This window comes from Hetaerina americana, unplaced genomic scaffold, assembly GCF_022747635.1.
Source record: "Hetaerina americana unplaced genomic scaffold, ioHetAmer1.1.p SCAF_5, whole genome shotgun sequence".
Classification (NCBI taxonomy): Eukaryota; Metazoa; Arthropoda; class Insecta; order Odonata; family Calopterygidae; genus Hetaerina; species Hetaerina americana.
Window position 1 is genome coordinate 61,860,393 of NW_027287095.1, and position 20,944 is coordinate 61,881,336.

Genomic DNA, 20,944 nt, shown 5'->3' on the forward strand with positions numbered 1-20,944 from the left:
CTGAAAAAAAATGACCATCGCATGTAGCATCAATTAAAATGTATATTTTAAGAAATTAAGCAGGTACTCATTTTAACCAGGGCTGTGTAAAAGAGGATTCTTGCACATCTTTTCAATATTGCTCCTCCTTACAGTCATCTCCGTTCATATCATCCATTACAATTGTCACTTCATATTCTGACTTATTTTCTAAAAGAAGTCTTATCCCATTCAGTTCCTTATCATTTAAGTAAGTCATGGTGAGTATTTCTTGACTGTGAAATATTATAGAAAAAATATATGTAAAAAATTATCTCAATTCAGAAATGCAGAGTTATCTTCAATAATTAAAATATAATTTGCAATTGAGAGCACTTACAAATTTGTATATTTTGAAATCAAATGAATGAAGAATAACTTTGATGTTCATAAAAAATTGCAATCATGGTTGCTTCAGATGCTACCTGGAAAAGAAAAAAACATGGAAGTTATTACAAGTGTGAATAATGACAACATAAAGGTAATTCATTGTTATGAGTATTTATCAGATTTAAAGTAACAACCAATTCCAGAGGACGAGTAAATTATTAATTGGAAGAATGCTAAGAATTAAAGTCCCAAGAATAATAGATGCCAAGCAAAAAACTTCAAAAGAATAGGAAATGACCTTCCTCAATCATGTATGAGATTGACTGAACGTGCATTTCTAAGGATATCATTTATTGCGAGGACATAGTAAGTGAGGGGGGTGTCAGCAAAGTGCAGCTTGCATGTAGAAATAATGGTACAGTAAAATAAACTTGAAGCATAAAAAGAAAACTAATTAAGGGCCATGCCTGGTCCCAATAGCTCATGGTAAGATAGTGAGTCGGCATTAGATAACGTGGTGGATGGTGAGTCCAGGATTTGGTTGGTTATTCAGTCCATTCACACCCTCTCTTACTCCTAAATTGAAAGAAAAGTGTGCATGTTATGAAAGAAACAAAATAATCTCATAACCTTTTAGCAGGAGCCTATTATCATTCACCATTTGACATGATATAATCTACTGAAAAGTACTCAAAAGGCCAATAATGAAACAATTAAGTCCACGTTAATAACAGTAGTAATTTTTTGGGTGGTCAGGTCTTTTTGATCGTGTGCCATCTCAAGGGTTAATTGGATATGCAAGTTTTTGTGAAAGTTAACTTAGTGCGATAAATACTGTTTTAATTGTGTTCATTATTTATGTCATCCAAAAAGGTTTGATGTATACTTTCATTTTCAATTTACAGTTGAACTTGGTCAGTACTTTTTGCAGGGGGGACAATCCACAAGTTTTAGCAATGTTCTGAAAAGCAACAAATACCAATAAGGAAATATAACCATGCCTGTAATTGCAATCAGATACTGGCAGGTATTCTTCATCATTATGAAGTTTATCATATTTCCTCCTTCCTATTCATTTTTAAAGCATTAACTTTTTCAAAATTGTTTCCAGTGTTTAAATAAAGAGTAAACAAATGGGAACAACGGAGATTTTATTACTTCCCAGAATGTGAATGGAAAACCATCATCAATTCACCTTGATTCACTAATCAATCAACAAGGTTTCAAGGCTAAATAATTTCATCTTTCTTAACATTTGAAAATTATGGGATAATTCTATTCTGGCGAATGGGCCCTAGAAAAGGGGTGTTGATAATTTATTCGCAAATGTCAGATGAAAAATTCTCTACGAGTGAAGTGTTTGTTGATCAGCAGGTTATCATATGTGGTCTCAAAACTTGTTTTACTTCAATCATTTTTATTTATCGAAATTTAATGATACATGCAGGCCCAAAATTTTAGACCATCTAGTTCTTCACAATTTAATTTATTTTCCTCAGCTCCTCCCAAGAAAAAACCGGCTGCTCCTCGTGCACCGAAAGAGCCCAAGGAACCAAAACCAAAGGCTAAGCCAGCAAGAAAGCCAGCTGCCAAGAAAAGACCCATGAATTCTGATTCCGATGAAGAATTTGAGCTGACAAAGGTAGGAACTGAAAATTTTGAAATAATGAATGTGTATAGTTATTGTTTTTGATTTATTTTCAAACTTTTTAACACTTCTTTCTGTTCTTCAAATTCTTCTAGCCGACCAAAGTCAAAAGTAAGGCAAAAGCGAGTGCTGATGATGATTTTATGGGCAGTGATGTGGATGAGTATGCTCCACCACCTCCAAAAACTGGTGGTTCTGGCCGTACCAGAAAGCCTGTCAAGTATGCACTCTCTTCTGACGACGATTCAGATTGATTCGAAGATGGTGTTGTGCTAATGGATATTTGTCAGTGAGGGATTTTTATCAGTTTCAGGAGTTGTCCATCGAAAGGCACTTTTACGCAAGAGCCTTTTTATATGTCCTGATAGGAATATCAAGTGACCATGTAGAAGGTCACCAATTTTAATTGCGTGTGACGAGAGGTTACTCCAATGTTCCCAATTTATCCTTTACTATTAGGTGGGGTGTGATTTTATACATGTATAATTTATTGATGATTTTTATAGTGAACGTGAATCAGACTTCATCCCTCTCCCACGAGAGGCCTCTGTGTATGTTCTTCAGTGTAATATCAAAACCTTTCTATTTGAAGAAAGGACTGACTGTCACTAACATATTTATCATTCATTCTTTATGTACTTGTTTGTTCTGTATTCTTTAAAAATATAATTTAGTATTAAGCATCACACTTATTCATTAAAGTAAATTCCACTGACTCATCTTTCATAAAGTGGTCTTTTTATTTAAAAAAAATTACAAATGACAGCTTGGGAGGAGGAAAAAAAATCATTTCAGTTCATTTCTCATTTGCAGTTCTTGCCCTTGATGCAGGAGGGACAGGGACGTATAGATTAGTCATTATAGGAGCATGATGAGACATTGGCTTGAGAATAAGCTGCACTTGAAACCATTAGTTTATCAGGAATCAGGGACTAGAACTATTCTAGTATGGAGGGGGTCTTTTGTTCACATGGTAACCACTTTGAGTGTAGTTACTTCCTTACTGCTACCATTGTTACTTTATCGTCTGCTATCAGTACGTGTTCCAGTTAAAGTGCTTAGTTGGTAGTTGTAAACAATTAGTATTGGTTATAAACATTACCAAAGTAATCTGTAATTGTGATAAATTTTGTAATATAGCATTTTTGGTGGTGGTTATTGTGGCTGTTTATGAAAAGCAATGTTTCATGTTGCCCATGATTCTCCTTGTGCTTCTCTCTCTGTACCAAATTGAAGTCTTTATCTTCAGAAATTGGATGATGGGAACAATTGTGTTAAAAGTTCAAAATTTTAGTGCTTATTGACATCTTTTTGTTCTAATTATGCAGTTTTAACAATACTTTTAAGCTATGAAAAGTCATCTCAAACAGGACAAATATTGTGTTTTTATGCATTTTATTTTTTAAATATGCATCAGGTAAAAAAGTTATGTCAGCATAAGTCATATTATTTGGGGCAATACAACATTTGTGTTCCAAGTGGTACTGCTGTACCAAAAATTGTCGTATTATGTATCCTAAATTACAGTGACAAGTCATGCTCATGCATTTAGTTGATATATTTTTAAAATTTAGAACAAAATAGATGTTTTTCATTGATGTAAATATAATATGGATTAAAATGAATAGATACCACGTTTAATGGAATTTAGCTATGCGGTGCACACTTTAAACACATTTTGTGCAAATCTTGAAATCATCATGGAATGTACCTTAACAGAAAATGGTGCAGGGTTTAATGGGGTTATAGTTAGGTGCAAAATTATTATGCACCTTAATACATTAAATAGAAATGTGTGGCTGAAATTTGGGCGAATAATGTACATTTTGACTTAGTTTTCGTTACCTTCACATTGTTATATTGACTCATCATGAGTTCTTAATCATAATAGCATGTATTAAGATACATGTATGCATTGTAAAACAAATTGTATTTTTTCATTGCTTTTGTAGCCGATTAACACTCACTACAGGCAAAACCCTCTGGCTTGAGAAGCAAAATGAACTGAAATAATTTTCAAGAACAAACATTTTCCACTTTTTGTAATTTAAAAGTAAGGATTTTATGAAATTTTATATGATGATTGTTGTCTATTATTATATATTTTTATTTTGTTCCAACTGTATTCTGATATGGTCTAAATTTTACAGTGTTCAACTAGAAACAATTTTTGGTACCTAAAAAAATTGATGTTTTAAAGGACTCAATTAAAGAAATACACATTGATTTTGTTATTTTTTTACCAAGGGTGAAAACAATATGCATATGTGAGCATTGTGTTAGTGCATGTTTGCCTATCCATGCATGTCTTAAATATATTTTAGTCCAATAGTACAATATAGAATGGTTTGTCTCAATTTACTGTTGTAAATTGAGACAAACAATTGTCGTAATTGTAAAATACATTTTAGACATCTATTCATTTATTGCCAGTCAGTAAAAGGGATGACATACATGAGCTAGATAGAAAACTGCTTATGTGTAGATTATTTCCCTCCCCAGACTACAACCTTAACGTGGTGGAAGGGCTTGTGCATTACCATGACCCCTAGAGCTGTGCTGGTGGGAGTAATGGTAATTCTTCCTGGTAGAGTCACCCGTGCCAGATAAGTCGAAGGTTAGGAGCCAGACGAAAGGTAGTCCACGCAGCATCTGTTCCTCAGTGAGGGGGCTGCAATGGCGTCTGACCCCAGTGGGGCGGCCAGTAAGTGATGGTGTCACTTTAAAAACACTATTAAGGAAGGCTACGGGAAACCACCTCAATTATCATTCCCAAGAAAAATATGATGGACAATAGAGATATTTTGAGTCCTGGCAACCACGGGGCTCGGCCTAATCGGCTGTGTGTCGTGCCTGGCAGTGGGGGAGGCAAGGCTTCTGCGGTCATCATCCCACGAAACCCTTGCAAGGGAAAACCGACAGCAGCAGGACAGAAGACACAGGAGAAGAAGACCAAAGTAGTTAGAATAGGAACGTTGAATGTTAGGACAATGTTGAGGGCAGGAAAATTAGAGAATATTAAGTGAGAGATGGGAAGGGGAAATATAAATATCTTAGATATATGCGAGGTGAGATGGAAGGATAGTGGGGATAACTGGAGTGATAACTATAGAAGAATATACTGTGGTGGGGACAAGAGCCAACGAGGGGTTGCCATAATATTAAATAAAGAGTTAGGAAGAAGTGTAGTGAACATAGAACAGGCAACGGATAGAATGTCACTATTAGAGATAAAAGCAAAACCGATGAACTTGGTCATTGTTCAGGTATACATGCCACTGAGCAACTATGCGGAGGAAGAGGTCAATAAGACGTATGATCAATTAGAGAACACAATCGAGTGTGTTGCTGCAGGAAAACATTTGATAGTGATGGGGGATTGGAATGCAACAGTAGGCGAAGGGGGAGATTGTGATGAGGTGGGGTATTATGGTTTAGGCACGAGGAATGGCTGTGGGATGAAAGCAGTTGAGTTCTGCAGGAGACAGGGGTTAGTCATCACCAATATTTGGTTCAGACACCACAAAAGGCACGCTTATACATGGAGAATGCCAGGTGACTCAGAAAGGTATCAGCTAGATTATATTCTGTTTAGACACATGTTTAGGAACAGTGTGATAAATTCGTACAGCCTCCCTGGAGCGGATGCAGACTCTGACCACCATTTAGTTTTATGAAATGCAGCGTCCGTTTCAAAAAGATAAGGCAGGGGCAGCAGGTTAGAAAATGGAATGTAGAAGCATTAAATGGATTGAAAAGGAAGGAGTACCAACAGGCTGTAGAGGAAATCATGGGAGATGGTAAAGAGCCAAGTACTATGAAAGAAAAATGGGAATGTATCAAGAAAGGGTTGTCTAAAGCCACAAATGACACTATAGGAACCATCAATGGAAAAAGGACCAGGAAGCCGTGGATCACGGATGAAGTTCTTGCTAAGATTGATGAGAGGAGAAAATGAAAGAATGTAAACACAGAGTTACGAAATATGAAGTACAAAGAGTTAAATAATAAATAGAGGTGGGCAACAAATAATGCAACAGAAGCATGGTGGAAGACCCAGTGCGAGCATATGGAAAGTTTGCAGAGGAAGGGTGAAATTGGTGCACTGTACAGCAAAGTTAAATCTTTATCGGGAAGTAAGAAGGGAAGATCTATGCTAGCAGTTAGAGATGAGGTGGGTAAGATAATAGTTGACACAGGAAAGATCCAAGAGAGATGGAAGGAATATATAGAAGAACTGGATGGTAAAGAGCTTAGACTAACGGTTAGACATAGAAAAGGAACATGACAGAGTTTAGGTCCAGGAATACTCACTGATGAGATAGAAAGGGTATTAAGGGAGATGAAACTAAATAAGGCCGTGGGGTCGGAAAACATTCCTTTAAACTACTGAAAGGTTTAGGAAAATGTGGGAGGAAGAGGCTATATGGACTGACCCGTAGTATTTATGAGGAAGGAATCTGGCCGGAAGACTGTGAAATCAGTTTTAGTTCCTATTCCGAAAAAGGTAAAGGCTACATCATGTGAGGACTATAGGACAATAAGTTTGATATACCACGCGGCTAAAGTTGTTCTTAGGATCATAAGCAAAAGGATAGAGAGTAGGGCAAATGATTACTTAGGGGATGGTCAGTTTGGGTTTAGGAAGGGGAGAGGTACGCGTGATGCCATTGCAGTAATAAGATCATTAATTGAGAGAAATATAGAACACAACCAGGAGGTATATGCCTGTTTCGTAGATTTTGAAAAAGCATTTGATAGAGTGAATTGGGAAAAACTAATGAGTATTCTGCAGAAAATAGGAATAGATTGGAGGGAAAGGAGGCTAATCTGCAACCTGTACATATCTCAGACTGCTCAGGTGTGAGTGGGGAACGGGGAGACCAGATGGGCAGTCTTAGGAAGGGGTGTAAGGCAGGGTTGCCCTTTATCACCATTGCTGTTCAACCTGTATTCAGAGGAAATGATCAAAGAGGCATGGGAAGAACTGGAGGTAGGAATGAAAGTGGGCGGGGAATTCGTAAAATCAGTTAACTCTGCTGATGATCAATCTTTAGTGTGTCAGTCAGCCAATGGGTTGCAAGCATTGCTGCGTGAATTGGAAATTCAGTGCGAAAGGTATGGGATGAGAATCAATATTAATAAACATAGCTTGTGCGATTTTCTAGAGAGGAAAAGGCTTAACTTATCAATAAAATAGGAGGTCAAAAACTAGAGCAGGTAGAACAGTTTACGTATCTTGGTAGTGTTTTGGACCAACAAGGTCAAAGTAGTAGGGACGTAAGGAGAAGAATTGCGCTAGGCAAGGAGGCTTTCACAAGGAGGAGGGAGTTGATGAGAGGGTCGTTGATTAAGGATATTAAGAAAAGACTCGTAAAAACTTTTATATGGATCATAGCTGTGTACGGCACGGATATGTGGTCATTGAAGGAGGATAGACATAGATTGGAGGCTTTTGAAATGTGGGTGTGGAGAAGAATGGTGAAGGTGAAATGGACAGAGAAGAAAACAAACGAGGAAGTACTTGGTATGGTGGGCGAAGGGAGGGGTTTGTTGAGAGAAATCCTATGGAGGCAGGAAAAGTGGATGAAGGGGGTGATGACCGGCAGTGGGATGTTGAAGACTGTGATAGAGGGGAGAATGTTGGGCAAAAGAGGAAAGGGAAGGAACAGGATAGGGATGTTGGATGGGATGAAGGGAGGAAGGAAGTACTCTGAGATGAAGAGGGACCTGATGTAGAGTAGGATGCTGGATTTTGTGTTTTGTTAGGAGTCACAAAATATTTATTTGGTTGTTTTGTCCATCTAAAAACCTGCCTTAACCGGTAGATAACCTAATAATGAATAAGATTATTTGACCAGTTATGAGAGGGAGACAATATTCTGGTTACTGACGATTAAGGAAAATCATACTTAACTGCAAGCCATGGTGTGTATCATTAATGGATTTGGGAAGGCCTTTGACAATGTCTCGTGAAACAAGATGTCGCAAGTGTGTGAAAAACTTTCTAAAGATTTTTCAAAATCTAGAGTAACGTATGAATCACAGAAGTGAAGTCACCATTCATGAAATAAAACAATCCCCTAAAGGAGGTTTTACAAGGATGCTGCCTCTTCTCAGCAACATGGTAAGAAATAATAAAAGAAGCTAAGGAATGAGCATGAAGTATATTGAGTGGCAATGTAACAAAATACTTTATTTGCAGAACCACATAGACTTACAGTGGTTTATGTACTTCCATGTGAAAATCTCATGATTAACATAAAACAGACAGGTGAATTTGGCAAGCTCTTACAGGCTTGGCCGAAAAGAAAAGCATGGGAGAATATTCTCCAATGGCTGTAATACAATATAACACCAGAACCTGAAAAACTCCTGACTCTTCTGAATGTATTCTAATAATCAAAATGAAGCAACTGCATATTTGAATGTTGTGGTCATTTTTGAAAGAGCTAATTCTAAATCTCGAGTATTCTTCAATGTCACAGCTGGCAGTGTCAAAAATGGTGACTGTCGTCAATGCAATTTAGGCATTCGGCTTACTCATATTTAAACCTCTCTTTATAAATTTTCAAAACAGGTAAATCATTACCTTGAGGGGGAGATAGGAAGTTACCCATTGCAACACTAAATTTCTCTCTTGTTTTTCTGAACCCAATTTTGTAAATGCACTTATTTTTAAACTGCAAATGCCACTTATTACCTACAGCATTTTCAGAAATGAAAATTGAGGGTGTTTATCTTGCCGTCGAGGTGAACGCTATCATTCATCAAATGAAACGTTTTCCATCGTATCTAGATATCTAAAAAGACATTTAAGTGACTACAACATCTCAATAACTAAGAATGGAGTACTCTGAGACAACTTCAAAGAAGGAAAGGATTCAAATATGAAATAACAGTGGTATCGGGCCATCTCGCTGTCTCACCTCATATTCTCCATTTACTGTGGCACTATCCATGTAAGAGGAAATACCAAATCCATTAGCACAAAATTAATAGATTGCTGCATTTTATGTTCCTATGCTCAGAAATTAATACCAACCCATATAAAAAACGTAGAAAATATAATTCGAAAATATGCACACACAAAAAAATTCCAGGGATGGAATTCGCAATGATGGACACCAAAAGCTGGAATATTTGTTCATATTCTAAAAAGGACTCGAAATATTGATTTGTTAAATGAGTTCCCGTAAATTCATGTAATTTTCTATTGCTGAAAAGCTGTCATTTATGAGTAGACTCTGAAGATTAACCTAATCCGTATCCTAGATCTGGCAGTACGACTTATTGAAATAATGTCAGTGTAATGTGAAATATAAATCGGTGGCTTAAAAAATTAAGTTTAATAACGCTTTGCACAATCATTGAAATTAAGTTTCCGTGAGAACTTCAATAGATGAATTATTTAATTTACCTGCTCTTTATTGCAATTTTTATTTATTTAATTATTATACTAAATTTAAAGTATACTAAAAAATTTAATTGAAATTGGCAGTGGAAGCAATGAGTCCTGTCTATGCTTACTTCTTCGAGAAGAGTTCGCCAACTTAGGACCCCAAGTGAAATTTCGATAGTGATTTGTTTGTTAACATGGCTAAACACGTATAGTGTGAGGCTAGGGAGTGTTGTGAATTCGCGAAGACCATAGTTTGTCCAACTGACGCTGAATTAAAATGTTTGGCGTTATTTGCTATACATGGTTGAATTATGAATTTGTGTTAATGTGCTTCCTTATTTAAGGCTAGAAATTGTGGTGTTCATTGGAGAACATACCTGTTGTTCATTAGCACCGAACGCAGTCTCATTTGGTAAGGAGGTTACCTATATCTATGAAAAAAGGCCAGTTTTCTTATATTTTGCTAATAAATCATTTATATTTCGAATGTCCTACTAATAAGCACGAAATAATGAAACTCTCAAGAGTGGACAAATTCAAGGAAATAATCATCGCATTGATTGAAAAATATTTTATTAAGGGTGAGAAAGGTCTGCACTAATTCTGTGTAAATAGATGCATATGTGGTTTTACTCCGTTTTGCAGTTATTAGCGAAAGAATTTTAACGTATTATTTGGTTAGTTGTGGTTTATTGAGACGTAATTCTAGGTATTTCCTTGTATTGTTGCTACTCCCTTGTCAGTTGAAGAAAAAGGAGATATGATATCTTAATGTCAGATAAAGTGTCGCTTTGCTGGCACTAAATAGTATTCTTGAGTTATGAACAGCTGCCACTTTGTAGTTCGCTGACCCAGTTGTATCTTTCGGTAAACATGTATACCAATGGCTGAGCGCGTGAAGCTGGAAGCGCTCTACCATGGAAGAATTAATTAATTAGGTAATCTACAGGTTAAGGTAGGTTTTTGGATGGACAATTACTAATTAAATAATTTGTGACCCCTAGCAAAACACAACATCCTACTCTACATCAGGTCCCTCTTCAGCTCTTGAATACTTTCTTCTTCCCTTCCAACATCCCTATCCTGTTCCTTCCCTTTCCTCGTTTGCCTAACATTCTCCCCTCAATTACAGTCTTCAACATCTCACTGCCGGTCAAAACCCCCTTCATCCACTTTTCCTGCCTCCATAGGATTTCTCCCAACAAACCCCTCTCTTCGGCCACCATACCAAGTACTTCCTCGTTTGTTTTCTTCTCTGTCCATTTCACCTTCTCCATTCTTCTCCACACCCACATTTCAAAAGCGTCCAATCTACGTCCATCCTCCTGCTTCATTGACCACGTTTCCGCGCCGTACGCTCTATATCAAAGTTTTTACGAGTCTTTTCTTAATGTCCTTACTCAACGTCCCCGTCATCAACTCCCTCCTCCTTGTGAAAGCCTCTTTGCCTAGCGCAATTCTTCTCCTCACGTCCCTACTACTTTGACTGTGTTGGTCCAAAACATTACCGAGATACGTAAACTGTTGTACCTGCTCTAGTTTTTGTCCTCCTATTTTAATGTTAAGCTTAGCCTTTTTCTTTCTAGAAGATCGCATAACCTTTGTTTTATTAATATTGATTCTCATCCCATACCGGTCGCACTGTACAAGTACCCTTGGCTGACTGACAAACTAAAGCTTGGTCATCAGCAAACCTAACTGATTTTACCAATTCCCCGCCCACTTTCATTCCCACCTCGAGTTCTTCCCATGCCTCCTTAATCATTTCCTTTGCATACAGGTTGAACAGCAACAGTGATAATGGGCAACCCTGCCTTACACCTCTTCCTAACACTGCCCATCTGGACTCCCCATTCCCCACTCGCACCTGAGCAGTCTGAGACATGCACAGGTTGCGGATTAGCCTCCTTTCCTCCTATCTATTCCTATTTCCTCCAAAATATTAATTAGTTTTTCCCAATTAACTCTATCAAATGCTTTATTGATATCTATGAAACAGGCAAATACATCCTGATTGTTTTCTATAATCCTCTTGACTAATAATCTCATTACTGCAATTGCATCATGAGTACCTCTCCCCTTCCTAAACCTAAACTGATCATCCCCTAAGTAATCAATTGCCCTACTCTTTATTCCTTTGTTGATCATCCTGAGAACAACTTAAGCCGCGTGGGATATCAAATTATTGTTCTGTCGTCCTCACATGATGTAGCCTTCACCTTTTTCGGAATAGGAACTGATACTGATCTCACAAAGTCTTCCAGCCAGATTCCTTCCTCATAGATGCGACGGATCAGCCCATATAGCCTCTTCCTCCCAAATTTTCCTAAGCATTTTAATAGTTCCGCGGGAATGTTATCCACCCCCACGTCCTTATTCAGTTTCATCTCCCTTAATGCCCTTTCCATCTCACTGTCTAGTATGCCTGGACCTAAGCTATCTTCTTCTGCGTCATATTCTTTTTTAATGTCTAACTTTGTTGGTCGAAGTTCCTTGTTATACAGTTCTTCTATATACTCCTTCCATCTCTCCTGGATCTTTCCTGGGTCAACTATTACCTTACCCGCCTTATCTGTAACTCTCGGCATAGATCTCCCTTTCTTACTTACTGATAAAGATTTAACTTTGCTGTACAGCGCACCGATTCCACCCTTCCTCTGCAGACCTTCTATATCCTCGCACTGCGTCTTCCACCATGCTTCTTTTGCTTTATTTGTTGACCTCCTCAATTTATTGTTTCATTATTTCATCATTTATTAACTCTTTGTACTTCATTTTGCCTAACTCTGTATTTACATTCTTCCATTTTCTCCGCTCATCTATCTTTGTAATCATCTCATCCGTGATCCATGGTATCCTAGTCCGTTTAGCGTTAACGGTTCCAATAGTGTCTTTTGCGGCTTTAGACAATCCTGGAAGAATAATTACCATATAAATAAACCAATAAACAACCATGGAAGAATAATTACCTATAATTATGTATTATATAGCGCAACTATGTATGCGTAATTTTTGAAAGAAGATCGTTAGCAAGTCAAATTTAGATTCAAGAAAAAAGTAAAGAAATAAGTCAGTAAAAAATAGCTTCGTTTTATTATTTTAGCAGCATTTAAAATAATAATTGTTAAATAACAAGGGTAAGGATTAATTGAATTAGTCAATTTGTAACCAAAAGGAGGGTAAATCAAATCGAGAGTGAAATTAATTGGTTATGTGTAGAATGGGTGATCAATCAATAATGAAATGATTCTGACTCGTTGATGTCCCCCTAATATAAATATGTCTTGAGATAATGTACAGGATCCTTATAAATTGAATATCATTCTCCCTAGAAATTTGTCTCAAATGTTGACCTTCCCTAGGCCCTGTTTGCAATAATACTAGTAGTTCCACTTGGACCTTTGAAATATTTCAATACCCCGGAATTAAAATTTTCTCCACCTGACCTGGACCATGACAAGAATTGGGAAGAAAATACTCAATGCAGGATCAGGATGAGGTGTTGTCAAGGAAACTTGGCATTCATCCTTTTGAAAATCTGATCAGGGAATGGGAATTTGAAGAGCTTCCCAATAATTTTCGGTAATACTTCCTTTGTTTATCCTCTTTACCTCTTATCCAGGCTACACAGATCAGTGGAGTATGATCTGACTCATGGATTCAATGTACTATAAGATATTTTCCCAGAGAAAAGGTCTCTCCAATGGCAAATTGAGATGTTATTAGTTACATATATATATATATATATATATATATCTGCTCAAACCTACTTAAAATAATAACGTATGAGCAAATTGGATTGTTGGAGTTCAAGAGTCAGTTAATAATGAATATTCTTGGCTTTTACTTAACATTTATTTCCTGTAAATTTTCATTTATGTATTCGATATAGTACTTGAAAATTTTACCAATTCCTGATGTTACTTTCTTTTTTTTATAAAAATTATTGTTTTCCAATGATTGTAAGAATCCAGATTTTAATAAGATGCATAAATTCTGATGTAATGTGAAAAGAGAAAAAAGGGTTGAATTTGAATTATAGCTTTTTACATGATTTAGAGTAGTAACTTAATTTTGATTTAACAGTCTGGCCTGAATCACCCTCTGGTGGTGTTGTTTGGGCTGGAAAACATGAAATAATATTCACTTCATATAGTCAGCCTAGAAACCTGCCTAGCCTGTAAATGATGGAATTCCTTGATTTGGTTCAAAATTGGTTTCACGTGATACCTTTTTTCTTTTGTTTAAATGTAGAGTTTTTTATGTAAATATTGTTGTTTTGAGTTGCCAAAATCTAACGTCTGTACATTATTATGTTAATAAGATCAGTATAAAATCTGTTCCGTTGAAACTTCCCTTTTCTGTGTTTTCTAAATATTAGGTGAGTAATATGAGCAATATATAAGGCATGCAATTATTTGAACAGCTTGGTCTTCCCCTCCAATAACAAGTGGAGAACACCTTTTGAAAATAGGTAACAATGTCTTGAAACTCTATAATTGGCATAAAAGTTTCTCAGTTTCATTTCATCACTGTTGTTGCAGATTTTTGATTTGACCCTTGGTTTTCTTTTTCTCATCTAGTCCTTTTCAGGATTTGACCAGAATGATGGATGATAAGCAAGGGGTTGAGGTTGCAATGGGAGTAGCGTGTGCAGAGGATTTATTGGAAGTGGAAAATGCAGATGAGTATGAGCTAACAGTGACAGAGGATTCTCTCATGCGCCTCCATGGCCTTTCGCTCACTCTTCCACTCCCCTGTGACCTCTGTCCCATTGGCACCGTATTCGATGACCTGGATGAGTTCGATGCCCACATGAGCGAACATCCGGAGGCAAAAATGTTTGCTTGCCAGCTGTGCAGCAACACATACAAGTCATGGTCCAACCTAGTGGCTCACCGCAAGATGTTTCACTTTGGAAAGGTACTAAGCTGTGATAGGTGTGGTGAGCGCAAGAGTCACGCAAGATTGGAGGGTTCAGTAGATTACCCAGTTGGCAGCAAACCTCATGGCTGTGAGGAATGCGAGGTTGGCTTGGACACTATTTCAGATGTCTACCGCCACTATTACTTCCATAGAGCACCCCCAGGTGGCAAGCGAAGACGGGGTGGCAACAGTTTTGGAGCCACAAAGAGGAATAGATTGACTGCCAACGTGAAAAGTTCTGGTAGAGATCAAGGTGAAAATATTGACACAATCAAGACTGAGAGTTTGAGTGGTACCTCAAAGACGAGCTCAGTTGTGAATCTTGTTGATAGTCAGGTTGTAGACCCCATTAATAGTCTACCTGAGAATTTAAATTCGTGCCCCGGTGAAAATGCTGCTGTTGATCAAGTTGAACCTTATGTTGAAAATCTCACAGAGATTCAAAATGAGAATGAGATGGAGAATGTAAATACAATTCCATGTGGAAGTTTAACCGAGGATATCTCCGGCATTGAAAGTGAGAACTCAGTGGTGAAACCAACTGCAAATCAGGTTAACGTTGTGAGCGCTAATCTTAGAAATACTGAAGGGAGTCTACTAATCAAGTCAGTTGAGACCTTTGACGAGGGTCTGTCTGTGCAACATACTGAGATTCAGGATGGCAAACCATGTGTTCAAACATCTGGGGTTTCGGGTATAAATTTGTCTGAGGAACACTCTGATATCAAGATTGGGGTCATGCCTGGAGGTGTTGAAAAGAGTAATGGCACAGATGTGTCACAGCACAAAAGTCCTAAGGGTACTTTGTGTGAAATTCCAAAAACCAACCTTCTCAGGAAAAGTGAGGTACAGGACATGACCGCATCTAGTGAAAATTCAGAATTGAACCTTAAAGAATATTCAAATATTCTCAAAAAGTCGGACAGTAAGAGTAAGACTGTAAAGCAGATAGGAGGATTGAGACCAATAGCACCGAAAGGTGGGATTGAAAATATTTCAGGTAATTTCCATTCAAGATTTTAATCTGTATTAATATTATTGTTGACCCCTCTACGTCTCACTTGAAGTCCTTCTGAAACATATATGGTAGTAAAATTATATTCAATGAAAATGTAGGCATTGGCATCTGTCCACTAAAACATTGTGAAACCTCTAGTCATGATTTGCATTTTCTCAGAAGTCAGTAGTGGCCAATATTCCCTTGGTAGTAATTCTATGTAATTTCATTGAGCTTCCTTTAACCAACAATAAATGTGCAAATCTTTTAATATTTGCCCTTTTTAAATAAGCATGCTTGAAGGATCTACAGCTGTAAGACTTGATGGGATGTCTAAATATAAAATCCTCCTGCATATTAATTCAGTATCTATTGTATTATTAAATTTATTGGCTTTTTAGAAATTACTCATCTCAGAGAATGAAAATGCATTGGCATGAATCAATAATTGTGATTAATTGGTAAAACAGAAACCTAGTAGACAAAGACTGTGTTACCTGTCCCACCTTATCTCCTTATATAATGTGTGTGTGTGGACAAATTAACCATAAACTCGGTAATCAACCTGAAGGTCAGTTTGATAGGTGATGGCAGAGTTCACCCAGTACTAAGCTCGACAGGGTGTGACATTCACACATCAGGGTAGGGGGGCCAGTTCCTTTCCATGTGGCGGTTATGGTTTCCCAGGAAGATTTGGTACCCAAAAATCTCATAGCTTGGGTGGAGCCTCGTTTCTCACTTCTATGCAATTATTCTTCTCCTTCAGCATCATTTTAAAAGTATTCTTTGCTGGTCCTCTTTTCCAATATTCCATTTCTCTGATTAGTAGTGCCGTGCTTCACACAAAAATTTTGGCCAACTGCTTTCTAACTTGCAATCTCAGGTACGTTTGTACGTAGTAGTTGCCTCTACTTAATGAATGCCTTCTTAGCTTGAGCTCATGCTTCACATGATGTTAATTAGACTCCTTTCGTCCCAAGTTACTGTGCTGCCCAGGTAGATGAAATATTCCACTTGTTCCAGTTTCACTCCTTGAATTCTCTGCCTTCAGGTATGTTTTCCTGAAAGAAGATAACAAAATTCAAGGGATAGAACCCAAGCAAGTAGAATCCTTCATCTACTTGAGTAGCTGAGTAAATCAAGAAATGATTATGTGCTACTTATTGGTGGAAATTTTAAGAAAAATTCTCTGATTCAACCTTGCCTGACAACCTAGAATTTAGGGACTCTTTTTCCACTGAAAGAATACTTCATATTAAGTGCAGGGTAAAATATTTGTAAGTGAATATTTTGTGTTGCATAAGTCACTTCTCTTACAGCATCAAAGCCATCTAACCTATGCTAAATTGAAATTGCTGCTGTATTGATTGAGTAAAGATACCATGGGAATTAGTCCTTGAGGTTGGTTTGATAGGTGAGGGTAAAATTCACCTTGTAGTCAGTGTTAAGTTGTGTAAAATTGACTTATTTAGGCTATGGGAGCGTTCCTTTGTCGGCTCCATTCTTGGTTTCCCTGGAAGGATTGATAAAAAAAATTAAATAAGCAAAATCGAAACAGGAACACCTTGCTGACATCAAAGATATTGTCAATTTTATGAGTTTTGCATTGTTATAAAGCTTATTGGGAATATTTTTTCATTAAATCTCCAGCAAAACTTTCTGAATTAAAAAAAAGGTCATGTAAACAATTATCACAAAACAGGTGGACCTAGGAATGTCATTGTACTTGTTTTACTCTACCCTTCTCCTAAACTCTTTGACTTATATTTGTAAAACATTTATAGCTTAAAAGCCAACAAGGCATGGCAGGGGTGGATTTAAAACATATTTAAGTATCCATGGGTGAGAAAAATTAAGAATGATAACAATTGTCCATTGGCCCATTGCTTTGGTTTGAGAATCTAAGTGAAATTACGTATTGGAAAAGCTTTACGGAGAAGTAAATATTTAGTATTTGATTTTAGGTCAACTTTCCACTTGTTTCTGAATTTTTACCTATGTGGGACACCTATAATTGACATACTGCAAGTGAACAGTTCTCAGGATTTCTCCAGATCCTGATTTCGTGAAAAGGGCATTACTGTACCAATACAGTGGGAAATTCTAATCAGTAGTTAATATTTAAATACAATAGCTTGATTAAGCACTTAAATTTCAAACTATTTTTTGTGAACAAATAGTTTTTAGTAATAAATAATAGAACCACATTGATTACATTGCGGTTAGTTTAACTTTCCTTGCGTGGTAATTGGAGGTTTATTTTCATTGTCCTATCTCCTTGATTTGAGGTACACTGTTGTCTCATAGCCTTAAAAAATAGTTTGCATCCTGTTTTCAATCAACTTAGCTAAATCAACTGGCAATAATTAGTTGATTTAACTTTCATACATAAATAAAACCTTTGTTGCACATCTTTATGCCAATCTGTTGATTACATTTATGCAGGAAAATGCCTTATCTAATCATCTAACCACATTATCTCAATAGTTTCAGCCTCAACTTAGTGGAAGTTCATTTTAATAAATGAAAAAGAAAAACTTTGTTCCAATCCACCACAAGTACCTGAAATAAAGTGGTGGATTGGAACAAAGTTTTTCTATTTCATTTATCTAACCACATGATATTCCATTCCAGTGGCTCAATAAATAAGTATGAGGTGTGTTCAATAAATAATAGGAATTTGAGTTTTTCGAGAAAGAATTTTATCTATTTAATTGTATCAATGTTATCCCCTTTGAAATAGCCCCATTAGATATTATGCCAGTGCTTTGTCCTATCCTTGAAACACTTCTAGAGCTCGATCTTTGTTATATATTTGTACCTTTTCAGTGATGTATTTTCAATCTCATCCATGGTTGTGAAACGTCGGCCCTTTTAAGGTTGTCTTTATTTTTGGGTGCAGAAAATAGACGCACGGGGCCCTGTCTGGCAAATATAGAGGCTGGGGCACCATTGCAGTGCTGTTTTTGGCCTAAAATTTACATGAACCAGCAGTGAAGTGTGAGCAGTTGCATTATCATGGCTGTGCGAAAGCCATTGTTTGTTTCAGCACAAATATGGGCATATTTTCGTATTGACACACACAAATGGCATTGAACTTGAAGTACTTTTCATTGATAGTTTGACCTTGTAGCTAGTCCTCATGGGGCACTATGAGAAATTACAAAATTCCTGTAACTTTCTGAACACATCTCATAAATATTTCAGCTTTTGAAATGTTTTGGTTTCCAGAAAATGATATATATTTACAGGTTTGGTAGGAATAAGCATTTCGATTAAATATTTGGCATAGACCTAATTTTATGAAAAATGAAATGTGTTGGATAGTTATTTTGATGCTACAAAAGGGTTTTATTTGAGATTTATATTAGCCTGCAAGGGTTAAAATGAATGAAACCACAAGTTTCACTGGGCACATAGTTGTATTTATACCTACAAACTTGAAATATGTACATATATCAATGCCTAGGTATTAGTGTAAGAAGCGCAAGCTATTTTATACCTGATCATGACCTCTTAGCATTGAAATGTTCACTGTGATTTCAAGAATAACTATGTTGGTGCTACCCCCAATACTTTAATTATTTTTAGTCTTGATGCTTGAATGCATGTCTAAAACTATTGAATAAAATTTATCAGCAAATGTAGATGATGAAAATGTGACCCAAAATAATCATTAATATAAATCTCAAATCAGCCAAAAGTAGAATTTTATATGCCTGATTCTGAGTTCCAGATTTGCAAGTCCACTTGAAATTTAAATAATTTCTTTTCTGTTCACCTGTTAGGTCAACTTGAAGATGATATACAACATCCAGTTAGCGGGTCCATTGAATTTGATGAAACAACAGTGGACTGCAATCATGTTTGCCCTCATTGCAAATTCTCATGCAGTAAATTAGATGAGTACCGGAATCATTTGATCAGCAGTGAAGAAAGTCACAATTGTATTATGTGCTCTGGAAGCCATTTCAAGAAGATGTCGCTGACGGACCATGAATATTGTCAGTCTCATACTCAGCAGTTCAAATGCATTCCCTGTATGAGTATCTTGCAATCCCAAGAAGAGTTCAACTCGCATCTGACGGAACATCATACGGCGAGCTACCTTCCCTGCTGCTTATGTGGTAAGAAATTCAACTGGCTGGTCTATGTGGAGCACATCAAATCCTGCCAACACAAGCGTATTGAATGGGAGTTCAGGAGGCAGCTGAGCTGGAAGACGTGCCATCCATGTGGGAAGATATTCCACTCCGCAGGTGCCCTCAGGAGGCACATGAAGAGGCACCAGACCCACCAAAAGCTCAAGTATGACTGCAAAACATGCAGCCGAACTTTCCAGCACGGGGGAGCTTATGCAAAGCATCTGTGGGCAAACCCTACACACGGCCCACCAGAGCGTAGAGCCAAGATCCCGTGTGTGAGCACAAACTATATCTGCGAGAAGTGCGGGAAGACATTCTCCAAGCGAGATGGTCTCAATAATCACCTAATGCGGCACGAAGATGTGAAGCCATATGCATGCACCAGCTGCCCCAAGTCCTTCATCACACGCAGGGCGCTCGTAGTTCATGTCCGGCAGCACACTGGCGAGCGCCCGTACATGTGTGAGGTTTGTGGGAAGAACTTCACGGGGCCCACTTCCCTGTATGTGCACCAGCGGAAGCACAGGGCAGATGATGGTAAGGGCGGAGGTATCCGGGCCGCCAAAGCGGTCAAGAAGCCCGTTGTGAAGTATACATGTAGCATATGTCATAAGACGTTGTCATCCAAGCTGATATTCGAGGGACACATGCGACAGCACACTGGTGAGCGTCCCTTTGTGTGCGAAGTCTGTGGGAGGGGGTTTGCGACAGCAAAAATCATGAAGATTCATGTCAAGAGGCACAAGAAGAACAAGCTTAGCAAGAAAGTTCAAAAGGTTAGGTGGGTTCCTGATGTCTCGAGCGTGGCTAACAAGGTGGTGGTGAACATTGACGGTAATTCCTCTGGCCCTTGCATTTTCCTTTGTCCAAGATGTGGCCTGGGCTTGGTCTCTCCCAATGAATTGGAGGAGCACATGTCTAAGGGTGATTGCCATAGTTATGGTGCTGAGATGTTTGTGTTGCCAATTACTAATGACTCGGAGTACATTGGTATGGGAAGTATGGTGGATATTGTTTAGTGCGACTATAGTTCAATGTGCCATGGAGTGTCTTATCTTTTATCTCCATTCTCATAATACTTCATTGCGCTAGAAAATGTTTGCATAAACAGCAGTCATTTGCAATAGTATGTATTAAGAACAAAATCTAATTTAATAAATGAGTTATTTAATTTTCAAATGATATTTTTTAATTAGCTGTACAATGAGTAACATATACTCTGTTAACCCTAGTTGGTCTTGAATGGCTTCTCGTCATTATTATTATATATGTTAGTGTACAAATAAAAGTTAGTATTGGGTGAACAGACTGAGATTTGAGCATATTGAACATATAGAACATATTGTTTTAGGTGAGGTTTACATTTGTAAACCTCACCTAAAACAATATGACTCCCTGCACCACAATAAATAATTTTCCAATTTGGAATAATTTCTCATCCCTTGACATGTAATTATAAATGCCTCTCCATTTCATAT

At 37.4% G+C, this 20,944-nt stretch overlaps 2 protein-coding genes and 1 long non-coding RNA gene across 5 annotated transcripts in view; 2 read left to right on the plus strand and 1 right to left on the minus strand.

Moving 5' to 3' along the window:
* Positions 1-4,201, plus strand: part of Top2 (topoisomerase 2) — a 38,097-nt gene extending 33,896 nt beyond the window's left edge. The window contains exons 28-29 of the mRNA XM_071592959.1: positions 1,848-1,990; positions 2,092-4,201. Coding sequence (XP_071449060.1) covers positions 1,848-1,990; positions 2,092-2,250 — 302 coding nt within the window. The 3' untranslated portion in view covers positions 2,251-4,201. The remainder of the gene's footprint in view (positions 1-1,847; positions 1,991-2,091) is intronic.
* LOC139694418 (uncharacterized) lies at positions 39-9,554 on the minus strand. Its single transcript, XR_011702133.1, has 3 exons — positions 9,527-9,554; positions 359-443; positions 39-254 (listed from the first exon to the last, which is right to left on the minus strand). It is a non-coding gene; the product is annotated as an uncharacterized lncRNA (long non-coding RNA).
* A 61-nt stretch (positions 9,555-9,615) lies between these two features.
* LOC139693722 (zinc finger protein 62-like) lies at positions 9,616-20,623 on the plus strand. 3 transcript variants are annotated; one of them, XM_071591983.1, is made up of 4 exons: positions 9,616-9,810; positions 13,780-13,872; positions 13,982-15,324; positions 19,110-20,623. In XM_071591983.1, exons 3-4 carry the CDS (start codon positions 14,004-14,006, stop codon positions 20,483-20,485), a joined length of 2,697 nt encoding a protein of 898 aa, XP_071448084.1. In that variant the 5' UTR covers positions 9,616-9,810; positions 13,780-13,872; positions 13,982-14,003; the 3' UTR covers positions 20,486-20,623. The 3 variants fall into 3 exon arrangements, with proteins under 3 accessions (XP_071448084.1, XP_071448085.1, XP_071448086.1); XM_071591984.1 differs by lacking the exon at positions 13,780-13,872; XM_071591985.1 differs by lacking the exon at positions 13,780-13,872 and having other exon boundaries at positions 13,992-15,324.
* The last annotated feature ends 321 nt before the right edge of the window (positions 20,624-20,944 follow it).

Coding starts and splice junctions, on each gene's coding strand:
- LOC139693722 (XM_071591983.1), top strand. CDS start 14,004: ATGATGGATGATAAGCAAGGGGTTGAGGTTGCAATGGGAGTAGCGTGT. Junction 15,325..19,109: donor TGGGATTGAAAATATTTCAG/GTAATTTCCATT, acceptor TTCACCTGTTAG/GTCAACTTGAAGATGATATA.